General features: G+C 35.2%; 1 protein-coding gene across 2 annotated transcripts in view; it reads right to left on the reverse strand.

Annotated features, from left to right (window-relative positions):
* Positions 1-19,562, reverse strand: part of gpr107 (G protein-coupled receptor 107) — a 26,707-nt gene continuing 7,145 nt past the window's right edge. For both annotated transcript variants that reach the window (XM_087252810.1, NM_001080046.1), the window contains 7 exon segments: positions 19,435-19,552; positions 17,928-18,058; positions 17,700-17,743; positions 10,749-10,798; positions 9,922-10,005; positions 8,929-9,050; positions 1-1,002 (listed from right to left, as the gene is read on the reverse strand). In XM_087252810.1, the coding sequence (XP_087108936.1) occupies positions 912-1,002; positions 8,929-9,050; positions 9,922-10,005; positions 10,749-10,798; positions 17,700-17,743; positions 17,928-18,058; positions 19,435-19,552 (640 nt within the window). In that variant the 3' untranslated portion in view covers positions 1-911.

Raw genomic sequence — 19,562 nt, forward strand, 5'->3', positions numbered from 1 at the left:
TTAAACCATTGCACAATTTAATACTGAAACACATTTTCATAAAGCTTGCTCAAAGATATCCGAAAATAAGCAAAATATTAAACATCAAAATAAAATCCTCCATTGCATTAGCGACGATCATAAATAACAAGATCCCTGAAATCATTGAAATCCATGTTTGATACAATTGAAACGCACGATTCTGGACACCCTGGATCCATTTTATGAAAGTCCATCGTCATCCAAACTAATAACCCACAAATACTGAGAAAATACAAAGCAGCTGTCATCAAATCCCGACTAAGCTTTAGAACTGTACACGTTATTCTTTGTAACATTAATCTGGGTTATGTGTGTTGTTAAGGGCTTGCATATTTACACAGAAATGATTTGTTCGGAGAACTCAGAGCAGGAAATCATCATTTAAATAACAGCTGAGAGAGACGTCACGGGCACAGCAGTTTTCTACACATCCTATAGTGACCTCGCGTAGGCTTTCACTTGACGGGAGTGTGTACCTGTTAAAGTGCCACAGCGTGTCTAAAATCAAGCAATGCGTAAAAAGATCATAAATAAATTTTAAAATGCAAATAAAACAAGCACTCACACATGCACGCACGCTCACACAGTCTCTCACACACACCAAGGTAAAATGAAAGAGCACTGCAACAAGCATTTCAGTTACAACTACAGTGGCAAATGGAATCATGGAGTGACGTTGGGTGAAATCTCCACACCTTCTGTGCAACATTTACAGAGACAAACGCATACATGTGGATATGGAACGTGGTGTGTTTACATGTGATCATGAGAGAAGGTCCACTGGAAATTCTGGGAAAGCCGTCGAGCTCCTCTTGAAGAATTTCCCACATGTCAGTAGCTGGCCACAAAGCCCAGAGGCACACAGAACCAGTGGAGAAGTTCATCTCCCATCATGCCATGCTCTCCCTCTCTTCTGATGGTCCGTTCGACACTTTCTTCACTTTCTTAAGACCCTCTCCTATGGCTGTTGAGGTCATTGCCCTGAAATCAAAGAGACGAGCAACATTAGTAAAGCAAGAAATCGCAGACGTGCTCAAGTGTTATATCATGTTTGGCGATACTGCACTGATTCTCGAAAAAAATGGTGGCAATATTTATTTATTTGCTTGCTTGTTTACATGCAAGATTACTAGCAAACTGCTTGTGTAGATCAGAGCTCAACAACAAGGACTACCTGATGACATATCTGAAATGTAAAATCTTCACAGGGCTCCCACTTCTGGCTAAACACACTGATTAAAAACTGAATTTCAAAGCATACAATGAGCAGAAAACTCCATTTGCAAGCTTTTTTTCTTATCCACATTTTAGTTTAGTACAAAACAATAATGTCAACTAACAAAACTATCACATTAATTAATTAATTCACACATAAAACCCATCTTTTACCATGTGTTGTCACATCACATTGGTAAAGCCTGAAACACTGCTGGACTGGAAATTTGATTAATATACCTTTTTTAATTTCAATCGTCTTATCAATCTATTCAATTAGCCTTTAACACTGAGTTAACCATTGAAATACTATTGATTTACATGCATCTAATAGTTTAAATTCGTGACATTTGCAGAGGCAAGAAATTGCCCACCACGGCTTATCAACATTGTTGAAGTAGTCAGAAAGCTCATATGTGAGCCCAATGTAGGAGTGCATTAAATCAATGGAGTTAAACACAAACATATAGCTATATTCTTAACCACAACACACACTTTCAGTATTAATCCACACAGTGGCAAAAGCTGAACTATTTTTGACTGCCGCACGTGTGTAGGAACAGCTGACCATGGCCATAGCAACGACAAACGGCAGTGAATCGCAAGCTCATGAACAGGTTTAAATCCTTAAAGAAAGCATTATGAGAATATAAAGAGTTAACCAGATACAGTACAAGCTGCATGGAGCAGTTACAAGTAACAAAACACAATTAAATACACATTTTGCAAGCTAGAGAAAACAAGGAGGCAACCATTTTAATCACACTTACTTATATTAGTCGAATTGACGGAAAAACTTATTTTGTGAACTGTGTACTGATAAATTTCTTGTCAATCGATGACAAAGCCCCATACATCAATCAATTTGGCTAACAAATCCCCTATTGTAAGCGTGTGGATTGCTAAAGCACTTGTCAAGATGACACAAGGCTGGGCTATAATGCTGAGGTATTTTTGCAGAAATAACCTTCAAGCTCTGACTCTTCGCAGCCTCATCTTTGGGTAGAGAAAATAACACCAACTTTCCCTTACACTTCAGTGTACCACATCTTCTCGTATGATTCAGCTAGGATCTGCTACAGTGTTTGTCTTCTTTTTCTTACTACAATGATTAAGGCACATGCAACAAATGGGCAGGGCTTGAGTTCTGTATCGACAGAAAACTTCAACACGCAGCTTTCAGTTTTGCCTTTTTACAATACTAGATAGGACGGTACTGTATGTGTACCTTATTCAAAGGTACTGTATGTGATTTGTTAAATTAAAAAATATATTTTTTTTGGTTGTTTTGGTTTCCTTAGTAGTTAAGATGCTTTTACACTATATTGTATGTTTTAGAAAAGATGTCTACAATACATGGTGAAAAGCATAGCCCTAGGCTGCAAATATAAGAATCAAGTTCTTTAGCCTGTATAGTGCCCTATTTAATTGCGTTGGGGTAAAAAGAATGTTTGGTTTCTAAATCCTTTAGCTTTATTTAGACTCTGAAAAAAAATCTCAAAATATGCAAAGCGCAAACAAATAAATTGATTAAACACAGACTGTGATGGCATTCGTTAAAACAACACAGCACAAGACACTTTTAATAAAAGCTAATCAAATGTCTCTCATTCTGAACAGTAAACGCTTTCATAACAGAAAAGGGCTTTGTCTGTAGATACACATTCAATTCTATCAGCATTCACTTATGCTACTAATATAGACAGTAATTTAAAAATATGTTTTTAATTATAATTAGCTGGCCAATGTTATAGCTACATTCCACATTTTTAATGTAACTGGTATGACTGTATGACCAGTGAGACTATCTATCCAAGCTCACCTCAAGATTTCAGGGTGTTTGCTGACGTTGAGCAGAGACGTGCTCTGCTGTGTCTAACACTATACAGCAAAATGCTCTCTCCCATATTAGATAACTCAATAACAGATTTGACAAACTTTACATTGAGCATTTCTGTCTTCTTTTAACACACAGTCTGTGAAGTGGTCACATTGTAGCCAAAGCTCTTAAAATTAACATTTTCCTGGAATGTTCGCCTTAGTTAACAGAATCAGGTTGGTGATTACATTATGATTGTTAGTTGACAAAGGAATACAATGGTCCTAAAATGTAGCTTAACCATGACAAATGGGGAATACACATGAAACAATGTAAAAAAAACATAATATAGATAAATTTGAATTATAATGACAAACAAAAATCATCCATGACATTTCATTTAACCAAAAACAGACAAACTCCCTGACTTTTGTCTTGTGTGGACATGAAGGTATCTAAGCCTGTTTTGTATCACTGTTCTCAAGTGGTTAACCAAAACCAGGTCCACAAATAATTTTAGAGTGTCCCCATTTTCTGAGGAAAGCCCTTCAGCCATCTAGCATAAACTTATGTTTAATTCATAAAAGAGAGAATCTGTTTAAACACAAAAACAATAATATCTTACTCTTAATCTTTCCTTCTCCTAATCTCAGAGAACAACTTTGCAACAAAAGTTTCAAAACAAATATAATTAAATTGAGCATTCGCATATTTCCTTTCTGAATCTTCTCCTGCCGAGCCGCAAATGTTTCAATCACCTCAACTAGGACCACATTTGCCTTCATTCTTTTCTAATTTTACACAAACAGTGCCTTATTTATATACAAGTATTTACATAAAAATGTTACTATGAGTTCACGGCGTAAGCATTCTGCATTAGAGGCAAACTGGACAGAATGTTCAGAGCTGATTCAGAGACTAAGTGAAAGCAACACACACACACACACGCACACACACACACACATATACATACACATACACATACGCTCTTGCTTTCATACTCTGCCCTTCTGTTCCTAATAATTACATGAGCACAGATTGGGCTACATATGGGCACACTAGTACCAGCAAAGCATTTATGGCTCAGATGCACCACTCATACAGTACGAGGACCTACTGTTTTTTAAATCTACAAAACAATTACTCATTGGAGGTGCACTTTAATTTGGTTCACAAAGTACACAGTATAATACAATACATTGTATAATAAAGTACATTGTATTAAGGACGATCTTCCTTCCTGCTCAGTTGCTAAAGCATGGCACTAAATAATGCCAAGGTTGTGGGTTTGAGTTCCGAAGAAAGCAAGGACTGAAGAAATATCTACCTTTAATCTACCTCTAATGTAATCCACTTTAGATAAAAGCGTTTTTATATGCAATCCATAAGTACTGCTCCAAAACAGAAACCTAGCGGGCATCAACTTCAAGGTAACTTTCACCACATGGCCACAGACAACAGTACCAGTGTCTAGCATTTCTCTCAGCAAGAGCCTCAGACCACAAAGACAAAGTACTTAAATATATGTGTAAATATTAATGAGGAACCAAAAAAGGGTTTTCAGTGTCTTCATTGTAGCTTGGTAGAAGGATCTTTTTGATTCCCCAAAGAACCTTTCAGTCAAAAGTTTTTTTTGTTTGTTTGTTTAAGGGCATAAAGAAGTTTGAAAAAGTTGAGTGAAGGTATACTGATATTGTATCTGTATCATGATGCAGTAGACAGGGTTTGTCAGTCTGTCATGCTGCTCCTAAACACATCATCGATTATAAGGTAAACAGAGCCTTTTTCCAGTCTGTCGCCTGAGAAGCACCTCTGCATGTATTTACATTTTCTATTTGACATTGACAGACACTAAAAGGAACGGTGTTTAGAACCTCAAAAGACATGGTGTAACATTGTGACACTTCTTGTCCAGTGTGTGACCTCTCCAAGACAAATTGTAGTAATCGTAAAGGTACGGATATAACTGCAGCAGCTCTATAACTCAACCCTCTAGTGCAGGGATGTCAAACTCAATTCCTGGAGGGCCGCAGCCCTGCACAGTTTAGTTCCAACCCTGCTCCAACACATTTACCTGTAGGTTTCAAATAAGCCTGAAGGACTTAATTAGTTTGTTCAGGTGTGTTTAATTAGGGTTGGAACTAAACTGTGCAGGGCTGTGGCTCACCAGAAATTGAGTTTGACATCCCTGCTCTAGTGTATTAATGTGAATAACTTAGTGGTGTTGGATGTTGTTTCCCTGTCTGAATCCTATGGAAATAACACGTGTATCAAAAATGTTGAATTCCAGAACAGAACAATAATCACAGACTAAGTATTTGGCTGAATTTAGTTTGAAATTATATAATTTTAGGTGTTGTTTGATTTTTTTTTTTATGTGTACAGCAGGGGCTTTGAGAATCTTTATTTTTAAGCGTGTATAGACTCAGTGGTCACTTTACTGAAAATGTCTGTTGGGCTTCTGGCAAACACAATAATGTGATGTAATAATAATAATCTGCAGCAATATCATGCATTTAAACAAACAGACAGTCAAAACAATCTAACGAAGTTTAAATGAAACATCAGAACATGAAAAATAGACAATTTTAGTCAGTTATTTTAAACCCTGGTGACCACATTGCACATTTTGTCTCCCACATTTAATACACATTCACATCACAAGCTCATTAGGCAACGGCACCTTGAACTCAGATGAGTGTGTAACATATGGGACCGTTAGAAAAAAGTGCAGATCAGTAGGGCACCAGAATCAGGATTAAAAACCCACTAATTTAAAAGACTTGTAAAGTGGCAAGGCCGTTGTTGCAGTAATAAAATCCAGTAAAAGGTAATTCATGGAAAGTTGATAAAAAAGCAACAGTATTTGAAATAACCACCCGCTATGACTGAGGACTGCAGAAGAGGATGTCTGAATACATCAAACGATGAGCCGATGAGCTCTAGGAGCAGCAGAAGAACACACATACTGATGATTAGAAAAAAGATACCTGCTCTGATAGGTATAGAATTAAGCTGCAAAATTCAAGTGGAAGGCTCAGATTTCGATGTAAACAGTAAGAAGGGCATTTATCCATCCTGCCTTGTGTTAACAGTTCAGGCTGCTGGTGGTTCAGTGGTCTGAGAGAGATTTTTTTGGCACACTTTAGACCCCTTAGGTATCCTGTGGCGTCTTAATGATGCTCAGTTGGTACAAAGTACAGTTTTGACCATGTCTTTCCCTTCATGAACACAGTGTATTCATCTTGTTTTGGCTACAACTAGCATAATAATGTGCCATATCACAAAGCTCAAATCATTTCTAAATGATTTCTCGGACATGACCATCAGCTTACTACACTCAAATGGCCTCTACAGTCACGAGACCTCAATCTAATAGAGCACTATTGGAATGTGCTGGAATACAAGATCTGCATCATAAAAATGAAGCCAACAAATCCGCAGCAACCATGTGATCCTATCATGCCAGTGTGGACAAAAAAAAAGAAAAAAACACTGAGGTAAATCTCCAGCACTTTGTTGAACACATGCCACAGAATTAAGGGAAGGGGAGTGCAATCTGGAACTAGCAAGCTGTACCAATAAAGTAACTGGTGACTTCATATTAACCTCTGAGGTCAGGTCAGTATAATTCTTTAAATGAATATGACCCAACTGTTGCTCTCTTATTAAAACACACCAGAGATGTACATAATAATAATAATAATAATAATAATAATAACAACAATAATAATAAAGGCTTGGACCTAAACTCCGGATGCTCAAGCAAGCAAATAATGTTCTCTATTTTTTTTTTGGTAACCATCATCCATCTTTTTGGTGTTCTTTGCGAGACTCAATGAGGGCAGCTGAATCAGGCCGCGCCCCAAGTCACCCCCCAAAAAAGTTTTGGGAAAATAGGCCACAAAAAAAAAAAAGAAAAGAATTCACTCTGTCCATTCAGCTCGAGTAAAGCACGGTGTCCTGCACAAGGCAAACAGGAGAGATAATGTGGGAGGAGGAGGAGAAGAAAACGGGGAAAGTGCAAGCAAGGAACAAGGACATTTGGAGTCACTGGGCTATTTTGGGAAGTGCCGGGATGGAGGGGGGGATTGGGTGTATAGAGCACATGCTGCCTGAGGGGACACTGAATGCGGGGTGAATGGGAGATGGGGACTTGGGGGAAGGAGGGGAGGATGGGGTTGTCAAGAAACAGAACAAGACTTGGACATCAGGGAGTGGAGAGAAACGCAATCCACTGAGATCTTAGTGAGAAAAATTGCAAGGATGGTAGAAATATGACAGCCTGTGCAGATGAAAAGATATGAAGGGAGAGATATTAAAACACAAAACATCACTTGACCTGATGAGGCCGTCTAAAGAGAGAAATTGCCTTAAAATCCGCAGAAATTGAGCAGCATGGAAAGGAGAGTGTATTTTGGTGTGTGTGCTTGTGTGTGTAAATAAACAGGGCATAACAGGTGCTCTCGGTATGGGTATGTAATGAGGAAGAGTTTCCAGGTCTTCCAATCAGAAAGCACCCCTTTGGGCTTCTTCTAGGGCCATGCCAGGTGGCTGGATCATTGTGACCAGGTCACAGCTGGTAATGAAGCACAAGAGGGTCACGGTGTGTAGAAGAGCAAATGCACACACAAAAGATGCTTCCATTATTATAAAAGATGGAAAATGAGAGGAAGCAGCATCGTTCTAAAGTGAGAGACGGTCTTATTTCATCTTGAGTGTCATCATCTGACATCACCAGCTCTCTGTGCTGTGAGTGAGTCATAACAGGAGAAACCAAACTGCCCTTGATCTTATGAGATAAAAGACTGAAGTACTTTGAAAACATCTCAAGGTGCAGACACACTGAACTCTTTTCATTTCTATTCAAACTTATGTATTGTCACAGCCACTTTATGTTTCAACTCCAATGGAACTGATTTCCTGTGAATGTTTTCTGATTTCCTGGCAGTTTCAATTCATGAATACTGACCAAAATGTCGGCAATAGCTCATAATACAGCAAGTCAGTGCTTTAATACAAAAAAACAAGAATATGGGAGGAAAAGGTGGTTGATTAAATGACTCCTTCCTCTGAAAATTGATTATGAATCAATAAATTATTTGATTAATGATTTAAATTATGCAACATTATGAATTGGATAAAGCAGCATTTTTGAATGAAAGTTTTGTTTTTTGTTTTTAATCAATAACTTAGTGACATTTTTTAGCAGTTACTTGTTGCCACTTACTTGTAAAACAACGTAATTGTGTACAATCTTCTTTGATGAAGTCACTGTAGACATCAGCATTTATATCAGAGCTATAAACTTCTGTCCATGTACTAGGGGTTATTATAGTTTAAATTATTGTAAAACAAATATAAAGACACTATTTGGTTGAAAAGTCTGTTTGTGAAGCTATTTAATAATTATGCAAATTTTAACTGTACATTTTAATTGTATTCGTTAAAGTTTTATTAGAAAATATAATGAAGGCTCTTTCATTTAAAAAAAAATCATTTAAATCATCAACATAATTTAAAAATAATACATTTATAGTATAAATAGGTGTGTGAATTGACCTTTTGTTAAAATTAATCATGAAATACAAGCATGAAAAAATATTGATTTGCCTCATATTGCAAGTTTTTCTTGACAATCTCCAGAAAATTGTCAAGTGAAAATTAAGCCTAAAATCACGTAATTACCTATAGGTATATAACTAGAAGAGTAACAGAGCAATACACTCTAAAACTACACTACAAACTACTGTATTTTTAATTATGATAATATACTAAAATAATACACAAGTAAACAACATAAGAACACTTGCCACATGAAATGAATATGGGCTTTGACACAAGCAGCTTTGTAAATGAGAATAATTTCTTACACATCGTCCATCTCCATGTCTTCATCCTCCACAGACAACAGCAGGTAAGGGTTGTAGGAGGCTGGCCGGAACTTGTGTCCAGTTAAGAAGAAGAAGGTCAGAGTGGCCAGCTCATTCATCAACTATCAACAGACAATAAAAACACAAAAATTCAACTTGCATGTTTGCACCTCGAGTATATGAGTAATTAATCTATTTTTATGTAAAAAAATGTCTATAATTGTTTAGCATGTAAAGTTTCACAATCTAATTTCGAGGAGCATGTGATATGATTGATCGCAGCTAGTCTCTTACGCGCAATCAATAGTAAGCCAATAAGATTATTCCAAACTCACTATAAACAGCCCATCTAGCATTACTCTCTTATTTTCATTTTTGAACAATCCCCCATCCACCTCATCTCCCCCTTTTCATCAGGGGGAGTTCTCGAAAACTAGCCAATCCTGTACTCCCATATACAGTATGCTCATTGACCAGGTGGGAGACCTGGGATCAATTATCTCCGAGCTCAGGGTTCTCTCCCGGGACAACACGAAAGTGTACACACTTGAAAAGGTAATTTGTTATCCAGAGTATGAAGACTGCTACATTTTAGCTACAAAATAAATCTATGACTCTTACAAGAGCATATTTAAGCATGCTTACTAGAGCATGTTACTAGTCTGCTCAAGGCTTTATTTATGAAGTGAACTACTGGAAAAAAAAACTAAATAAGAAAAAATAAATACACAATTGGCCTAATACACAATTTTAAAAAAGTTTTTCCTTCATGGTACAAGAACACTGGCCAATTCAGATGCAGGTGGACTCGTAAAAAGAGAACTAAACCGGACATCAGTTGGTAGAAAAAAGCAAATGTCACGTTTTCAGCCTCGGTTTCATTGTAAAACAGTTATACGTTACCAATAGACCGTAATTAATTTCTATCTGAAGAGATTGATAGGTACAGTATATTCATGCTTATAAAACAGGTCTTTTCTGTATGTCACTCACCTGGTAAAGCCACTTCCACTGGAAAGGAACAATGACCTTGATGAGACTGGCAATGATGCGGGTGAAATAAATATAGCATACAATCTGCAACCCAGAAAAACATATTAAGAAGAAATAAAAGTGAGATAATTTGATCATATCAAATAAATAAAATCAATCAATCCATTAATCAATCAATCAATCAATCAATCAATAGACAAAACTAACAAAAATTAAGCTTTATTATAAAAAATTATTTTATATATAAAAATGAAGACTATTTAAGTCACTAATTAAATAATTCTATGTAAATGTGACATTGATTTTCTGAACTTGCTTCCATAAAAGCATTAATAAAAAATATCATCGCAGTAAAAACACTAACTTTATTAACTCAACAATTTTGACTTTTTATCTCGAGTTCATATCACAGAAAATCTCTTATAAGATCAGAGTTGCAAGATATACAAATCAGTTATGTGAAATAACCCAAAAAAGCAATATGTGAAACAATCACGGAGATTAAGAAAAAATTAAGACCTGAGCTTTTTCATCCAACTCGGAGTTTACAACTTTTCATCTCTCAATTCTGAGTTTATACTTCATAATCTTTTTTTTATCAGAATTCTCAATATTTCCCTGCAATTGTGATGTAGTAAGTACTTCTTTTCTTTTTAAATCGAGAGTAAAAAAACAAAAACACTATTCATAATAATATCTAGACCATCATAATTACATGCACTTGAAGAGAAAGTGTAACCATGGAATTAATAAACCTAATTAAAAAGTCATAGTATTCTGGCCTGTTTAGATCTGAGCATCAGGAGCGTGTTCAGGTGAATACTTACCATCACATAGTAGTGCCTAAATAGTTTCAGTTGAGCCAGATTGATGGCAGCTGAAAAAAAAGGCCAGACATTAGGATTAAAACAGAGCGGGAGAGGGGATGAGCTGTCCTTTTACCTTTCATGCTTCAATTACTGTGCTTCTCGCTCCTGCTGTGAAAATTGTTACAAATCAGAAAGCAATCAAAGTCTAAATCTTCTCACCCTGCGAGGGACGGCCAGAAGATGAAAAGATGAAATGTGATAGGCAGCAATAAAACAGTGATTATTTGAGAGGGAAAAAAGAATGGTGATTGTCTGGAGGGAATATTTGCTATCCCACGTAAGATCATATGAAGTCATAATTATTCACCAACGCAACATATAATGGTGCTAAAGTATACACTATATACTGGTCAAATGTTAGGGGTCAGTAAGATTTTTTTTTTTGGAGATATTTATTTTATATTTTAGAATATTATAGAAGAGACCTACTCTGCTCACCATAGCTGCAATTATTTGATCCACAATACACTAAATACTTCAATTTTGATGAAACTGATTAATAGAAACTTATATAAAAAAAGGAATTTATTTGATTTATTTGAGAGCAGTGAAATTTGAAATGTTCACAGTGTCTGATAATATTTTTGGCGAAAGTCTTATTTGTTTTATTTCGGCTAGAATAAAAGCAGTTTTTATTTTAAACACCTTTTTTTGTTCAAAATTATTAGCCCCTTTATGCCAATTTTTTTCGATAGAGAACAAACCATCATTATACAATTATCATTATCTCTCTCTCTCTCTCTCTCTCTCTCTCTCTCTCTCTCTCTCTCTCTCTCTCTCTCTCTCTCTCTCTCTCTCTCTCTCTCTATATATATATATATATATATATATATATATATATATATATATATATATATATATATATATATATATATATATAAATAAAAATAAAATTTTTTTTTTTTTTAATCTCTAACAATTTATCGGTCCTTTGTTAATAAAAGAAAACACATTAAAGCTACACTGTAAAAAGAATTGCTGTAAAATTGACTATTACTAGCAATTTTGGTTGCAACTGTACGTGTAAATATGTATTTACAGTGCACTTGTAAACTTTACCAGTAATACTGTAAAATTGCTAGTAATACTGTAAAATTCACAACATTGTAAATCAACAAGTACAACTGTGCTGTAGTTTTACAGTACAAAAGTAATTATTAATTTACAGTGCACTTCCAAAACTTGCCAGTAATACTGTACATTATACAGCAATTTTTACAGTATATACTTTCAAATAGCATTAGCAAAGTTGCACAAAAATATGAAGCATTTACCACACTGACAATTACAATAAATGTTTTAGTCCAGCATCTCATCCTATTAAAGGGCACCTATGATGAAAATCAACTTTTGTAAGCTGTTTGGAAGTGTAAGTGTGTGTAGGTATAGTTTGATATTCTCATATTGGAGTGATATAAACCCAAAAAGCCTCTTTTTTTAATTTAATGATATTAAAATACAACCCAAATCCCAGTGATTTTGAGACCCATCGCAACGTGTCGTAGGAGTGCGATTTTTCTCCACCCACGGAATTGATTGACAGGCACCATGTCTACGTAATAACACACGTCCACAGAACATTTTTTGCAATGAAACTGGAATTAAAACATGTTACAACTCTCTCTGTTATCATCTGCACCTCAGTTAATTGTATATGTTTAAAATAGTTATAAAACAAGAGCATATTTGTAGTAAAGAAAGTAAAATCGGCATGTAATTCTTAACCGCTATAATTACCATGGCTGCTTGGTGTCAGTAAACGCGCATATATATCTGTGTGCGTGTACTGCAAATGGCATTTGTGTGTGACTCATCATTTCAGAAAAGCTTGAATAAACTGCACCACATATAAATCAAATAAACTTACTTGGTATTTTTGACTAGTGACCTTATTTCAGCTTCATACGTGTCTATCGCAATCACTGACTGCTGTTTATCTGACGTAACACATGAGAAGCAAACACGCATATGGGCAGGAAAAAACAGCTCATTTGGATTTAAAGCCACAGGCTACAAAATGGGCAGATTCTACACTATATATAAAAAGACACTCAAACTTTAGACACTTCGACTCCACAGTAATATCTTACATCTTGTAAAAGGAGTAAAAAGGGGCCCTTTAAAATGTCTTTTGAAGGATAATGTGACAGTGAAGAATGGGGTAATGTTGATGGAACATCTGCCAAACCACCCAGAAAATAAATTACATTTTTAAACTGCATTTAATAAGAAATTGTTACTGCTTTCAATCAAATAAATGCAGTGTTGGTGAGCAGAGTAGGCTTCTTGTAAAACATTCGAAAAATCTCTCATCGCATACTTTTACCAGTATTATAAGTTCCCTCAAATTGTGCCTAAATATTACCACTATTCTAACTTGGAGAGAGTCCTTTTTCTGCAGTGGCAAAAATTGGGACACAAACAGTGGAGCTATGGGAATAACCTGCTTCATTTTGAGTGCTGATCTCGTTCACACACACACCTGCTCTTGTTCATACTGCCTCTAATGCTGGTAAGAAGAAGTTAAGCATGCTAGCTTGTTGGAAATAGACATCCTTAGGGATCACATCAAAGATATGAAATAAAGACAGCATGCATTTATTCCAGACCACCAACTGGAAATCATTTCAGCAAACATCACTACTGCAAAAGCACAGAGCACAGCAGGAAGTTGTCATCAAAACATGCACACCTCTCTCCATTAAGAGTTTTCTTTTTCTTAGCAGTAGGTTAAGGGTTTTAAATGTAGATTTTTCAAAAGGACTGAGCTAATTATTTCTGCTATGTTAATAAAGAAGAGTCAATTTGAATGAAAACAAAAATTCAAAAAGTTAATGAATACATTTAGTGTAGTGATGCACACATGAAAACAGGTATACATAGCCAAAAAAAAAAAAAAAAAAAAAATCACTGTGTTATTTCCTATATTTTCATCAATCGGTGAAGTTTTATCCTTGCCACGGTCGCCACTGGCTTGTTTGGTTTGGCGTGCATCATTGGATTTGCTCTTCAGTGTTTGGACTTTCAGCAGTGTAATTTAAACTAGACTGAACTGAACTTAAACTCTGAAACTGGAGCGATGCAGTTTCAATTTACTAGAACTTCTACACTCATAGGCCACTTTATTAGGTACATCTTACTAGAACTTACTAGTTGGACCGACTTTTGCTTTCAGAACGGTCTTAATCATTCGTGGCACAGATTCAACGAGATACTGGAAACATTCCTCAGAGATTTTGGTCCATATTGACATGATAGCATCACAGTTCCTGCAGATTTGTCGGCTGCGCATCCATGATGCATATCTCCCGTTCCACAAAATCCCAAAGGTGCTCTATTGGATTGAGTTCCAAGGCCATTTGAGTACAATGAACTCATTGTCATGTTCAAGAAACTAATAAGAGATGATTCATGCTTTATGACATGCTGCTTTATCCTGCTGGAAGTAGCCATTAGAAGATGAGTACACTGTGGTCATAAAGAGAGGGACATGATAAGCAACAATACTCAGGTATGCTGTGCCTAATTGGTACTAATGGTGTGCCAAGAAAATATCCTCTACACCAATAAACCACCACCAACAACAACTGTTGACAAGGCAGGATAGATCCATGCTTTCATGCTGTTAATGTCAAATTCTGACCCTACCATCCGAATGTCACAGCAGAAATGAAAAATTATCAGACTAGTTAACGTTTTTCCAATCTTCTATTGTCCCATTTTGGTGAGCCTGTACAAATTGTAGCCTCAGTTTACTGTTCTTAGCTGACAGTAGTGGCACCCGGTGTGGTCTTCTGCTGCTGTAGCCCAACTGTCTCAAGGTTCGACTTGTTGTACGTTCAGAGATGCTTTTCTGTTAAAAAAGGTTGAAACGTGTGCTTATTTAAGTTGCTGTTGCCTTTCAATCAGCTCGAACCAGTCTGGCCATTCTCCTTTGACCTCTGGCATGAACTAGGCATATGCACCCACAGAACTCACTGGATATTTTCTCTTTTTCGGACCATTCTCTGTAAATCCAAGATATGGTTGTGTGTGAAAATCCTAGTAGATCAGCAGTTTCTGAAATACTCAGACCAGGCCGTCTGGCACCAACAATTATGCCACGTTCACTTCAAAGTCACTTAAATCTCCTTTTTCCCCCATTCTGATGCTCTGTTTGAAAATATGATTTTTTTGCTTCATTATGCAAAATAATGATAACATTTCTACCAAATTTAAATAAAAAAAGATGTCATTTAGACCATAAAATGACAATTGGTCAAAATAACAAAAAAAAGGAAACGTTGTCAGCAAACACAATGCCAGTGTTTTAATTTTAGTTAAAAAGCCATGTTTAAGTTAAGAAAGCAATACTGGGTGGAATGACACAAATTTTCAAATCACAACAACTGAAAATGTTACTTAAGACCAACTTCCATTTTCTAAAAGACGAAATGCTAATACTTCCAAAGTTTTGAATGGCAGTCTAAACACAGAAGTGCTTGAACACAAAAGAAACACAGGATTGAGGACAAAGAATAATGAATAAACAATCATCCTATTATCCTTAGACACTGTATTTGAAAACAACTTCCAAAGCAGCATAACTATTTAAGTCAAAACCATCACAAAAATGAGACATGAAGTGGAGAACTTCTGCATTTTCTTCCCAGATAGGGGTATTTGCAGAAATCCCTTGCTGAAGGGTCAAATATTTCTAACCATTCTGTGGATTTGTGGGTAGGATAAAGTCATAGCACAGGCTGGTTTCTCTGAGCTATGACATTTACAAGCTGCCTGGCATCTGCTGTCACAACAGGCAATAGAGCACAGTGGCACAGCACATGTCAGAGAGAAAGAGAGAAAATCTAGCAGAATCTGCTTTTCACAACAATCTATCGGGCCACGATAGAGAAATACTACGTGTGCTGTATAAGAAAGCAATAAGACCTAAGAAGCTGTGGTTTACAGTCAATTTGAAACAGCCAAGGGGCGTTATTAGGAATGGCACAGAATGCTTGATGTGTCCTTAGCTTTTAGAAAATGGTTATTACATATACATTACAATGTTTTACAGAAAAAAAATATATCATTACATTATAAAATTTTATTTTACTTGAAAATACAAAAGATTGTGTGATTTGTTTTTTTTTTTTTTTTTTTGGATGGCACTTTATTGCATGTTGAATGTTACAATCACAAAAACAAGTGCACTACTACAAGATGTTTTATGTAACAATATACCTCATTTTCATATTCTAGCCTTTTTATATATTTTATTTATATAATATTTTTTTATATAAATATAAAATTTGTTTACAATGCGATGCAGTCAAAAATTTGAGTGCACCTAACCTTTGTGCTAGTGCACCAAAAAATAAATAAATAAATAAATAAAAACAATAATGTAGTTAGTCTAAAGTTAGTCTAGAGCCATGATATGAGTATTATGTGACTTTTGGACACATCTATGCGCTCAGTGCTGAGCCAAAGAAACTGTTTTATTCATATTTTTTAACTGTTGAACTACAGTCTAGGAGACTTTTAAAAATTAATTTAATTTTTCCCCTGGGATAGCACTAGTGCAACTTCAGAGTTTTTTTAGTCGCACAATTAAAAAATTAGGTCGCTCGTGCGAACAACCTTCATATAGGCCTGCATGTAGGTACTATGTTTGAAGTTGATGGTATAAGCTAAAGATACTTATTAAATAGCCATTACTAATCAAATCATTGATTAGTAATGGGGGGGGGGGGGGGGGCAGCCATTGACTTCCATTAGTATTTGGATATCAATGGATGCTTTTTTCCAACATTCTTCAAAACATCTTGTTTTATGTTCAACAAAATAAAGAAATTCAGAATAGCTTAGAGCCACTTGAGTGTGAGTAAGCTTAGAGCCACTTGAGTGTGAGTAAATGGTGAGGAAATGTTCATTTTTGGGTAAACAATCATATAAGGTCTGTTTTCACCACAAAAAACAATATTGATAGGTATAATAATTAAAATATTTGCATCCATGCCAGTGAACTGTTTGTTCTAAGCCTGTGTGTTGCTCTGTAAAAAGTAATTCACATGGATGTATATGATGTACTGCTGCATTCTGCAGACACCAAAGAACAAATAGACACTTGGAGTACATAAGATCTTTCAAAAGTGAGAGGAGTTGAGAGAATTCAAGTTATATCAGTTTTTCTTGTTTCTATATAGCTGTAACCACTTTTAATAAATCATAACTGTGAACCTAGCGCTGTTAACAGTTTACAATGTTGTCTACCACTTTAAAAGTGGAAGCCCTTAGTTTTTGAATACTTGAAGTGTTACACCATTTATCAACTGAAAACCAATTCTGACAGCAATTCCAAGCTATTTTTCCTGTATATTATTATTTGTGGTACAGTTTCAGCCCAAGAAATATTTCTTGTCATTTCCACAGCTAAAATCAAATGTGCCTGATCAAAATATGATCCTTTATTTATTTATTTTTTTGAATATTTAAATGTCTTCAGGTAACTTGTGACCATTTTAACGCAATCCTTCTGAATAAAAGTAGTTATTTCTTAAATGGAACAAATACAAGTGGGGGTTGTTTACTTTCCATTTCAGGCTCTACCATTTGGTTAACATCAGAGTTTGAAACTGATGTATTTTGGAAGGAATTTTATACTGTAACGACCAGAGATTTTGAATAGCACGAGGAGAACAGACAGATATGAGGACAGCTCAAACCCTTTAAATCATTTTAAAAGATTAAAAATACACATTTTCCACATTATTTCATTTTAAACGGATTAAACACTTTGACACATAAATCAGGTCTTTTACAGCTGGTCATAAAAAGCAACCTGAAAATGGTAGATATGATGAAAAAGTTTTATCTCAGACTGAGCTGTAGACCAGAAACAGTTTTGATAATGTTTCTTTGACATACCTTTGCCATCTGTCGCTGATGCCTCTTGTAAATGTCTAATGGACCTATCAGACAAAAGCAATTGCTTTTAGTCTTCGATTACTAAAGATAAAAAGCTAAACAAGCTGACCATTCACTTATATAATGCAGAAATCAGACTTCAGTCCATTAGTCTAGACAAGATATCATTTATGGCATAGAAAATTAAATATAGGCCACATCAAAAGGACAAACACAGAGAGCACTTACCAGACCACAGGAAAGAGAATAGCACCGCAGCAGAGCAGATCCACCAGAAACAAGATCTCCATCCACAAACCATACTCACTGGAGCCCTCCTCTGTGGACTCGATAATAATGTATGCCACATTGGCCAGAACCTGAATTTAAAAAGCAAAATCAAATTATAACTGTTAAAATTAAAATGGAAAAATATATATTTAAAAAAAAATTGCAGCCATCGTCTAATACCTTGCAAAATGTGGTGAATGTGAAGAATTATGGAGTTAGATCTCAAAAATAAACATTTAAAAATAAACTTAGACATGCACAGCACAATTCACATTTACATAATCTAATTTGTACATCCAAAACACTTTCATAAATACAACACACAATTCACAAGTAAAAATCTTCACCAGATGAATTGTATTGGTGTATTAGTGTATTTATGAATCATGTTTTGAACTTACAAATTGGATTTGTGCATTTATGAATTGTGTTTAGCTAAAAAAAATTAGATCTGTCTATTTATGAACCGTTTTTTGAACTTACAAATTAGATTTGTGCATTTATAAATCGTGTTTTGAAGTTACAAATTGGATTTGTGCATTTTTGAATCATGCATTTAATTTGTGAATTAGATTTGTGTATTTATGAATCGTGTTTTGAGCTTATGAAATAGATTTGTGCACTTTGATTCGTGTTTTAAATTTGCAAATTGGATTTGTCTATTTTGAATTGTGTTTTGAACATGCAAATTAGACTTGTATATTTTTGAATTGTGTTTTGAATTTGCGAATTGTTTTTTTTTTTTTAAATCATATTTTAAATTTATGATTTGTTTTTGTAAAATTAACGAAACACGTTTTGAACTTGAATGAATTGGATTTTGTAAATGTGAATTGTGTTGTGGTTGTATGAATTCTATTTTGTAAATGTATTATTTTTGAGACTGATCTGGCTCCATAAGAATAGACCATTTTTTTCAAAAATTCTCCTAGTTTACAGCACATTGACTACTATGGGTCTATTTTACGCAAAGAGCAGCTCAATTAAATTTATGAATCACATATCAATCAATAGCAAAGGTTTGAAAATTGGCTAGTGTGGCAGGCAAGTGAATGTGGGAATAAGACAAATTTGTTGCGTCACAAAAGAAATTAAGGTTTGGTTATAAAAGTGAAAGCCAAATTTGAAGACTAGTCAATGTGTAAACCAAGGATAGACACTGGTAATAATTTTCAGGATGGAGGAATTTGTTCAAATTGAGACCAAAACTATATACTATATAACTTTATACTCAACAGAAAGCTCTGCCATTTGCACAGTGTTTTAAAACATGCTATATTTTGTAATTCTACAAAATGACATAATTCACCTGCAGGGTGTTTTGTGACCTATATATAGTTTCAACAACTAGGGATTTTGAATTCATATTTCACACAGAGCATTTTGATAAAACACAACCAGATGCGGTACTGAAAAAAAGTTTTTAAGTCATAAAAAAAAAAAAAAAAAAAAAAAAACACTGCACCTGTAGAGGAATGACGATCATGAAAACCTTCTTGTCTTTATCTGAAAGAATATGCTTGACAAAGGCCCAGCCAGTTCCTATTAAGGCTATGGTGATGAACAACAGCGCACCCTTCAGTCTGCACAAAA

Source organism: Danio rerio, chromosome 5 (genome assembly GCF_052040795.2).
Source record: "Danio rerio strain M-AB ecotype USA chromosome 5, GRCz13ab, whole genome shotgun sequence".
Classification (NCBI taxonomy): Eukaryota; Metazoa; Chordata; class Actinopteri; order Cypriniformes; family Danionidae; genus Danio; species Danio rerio.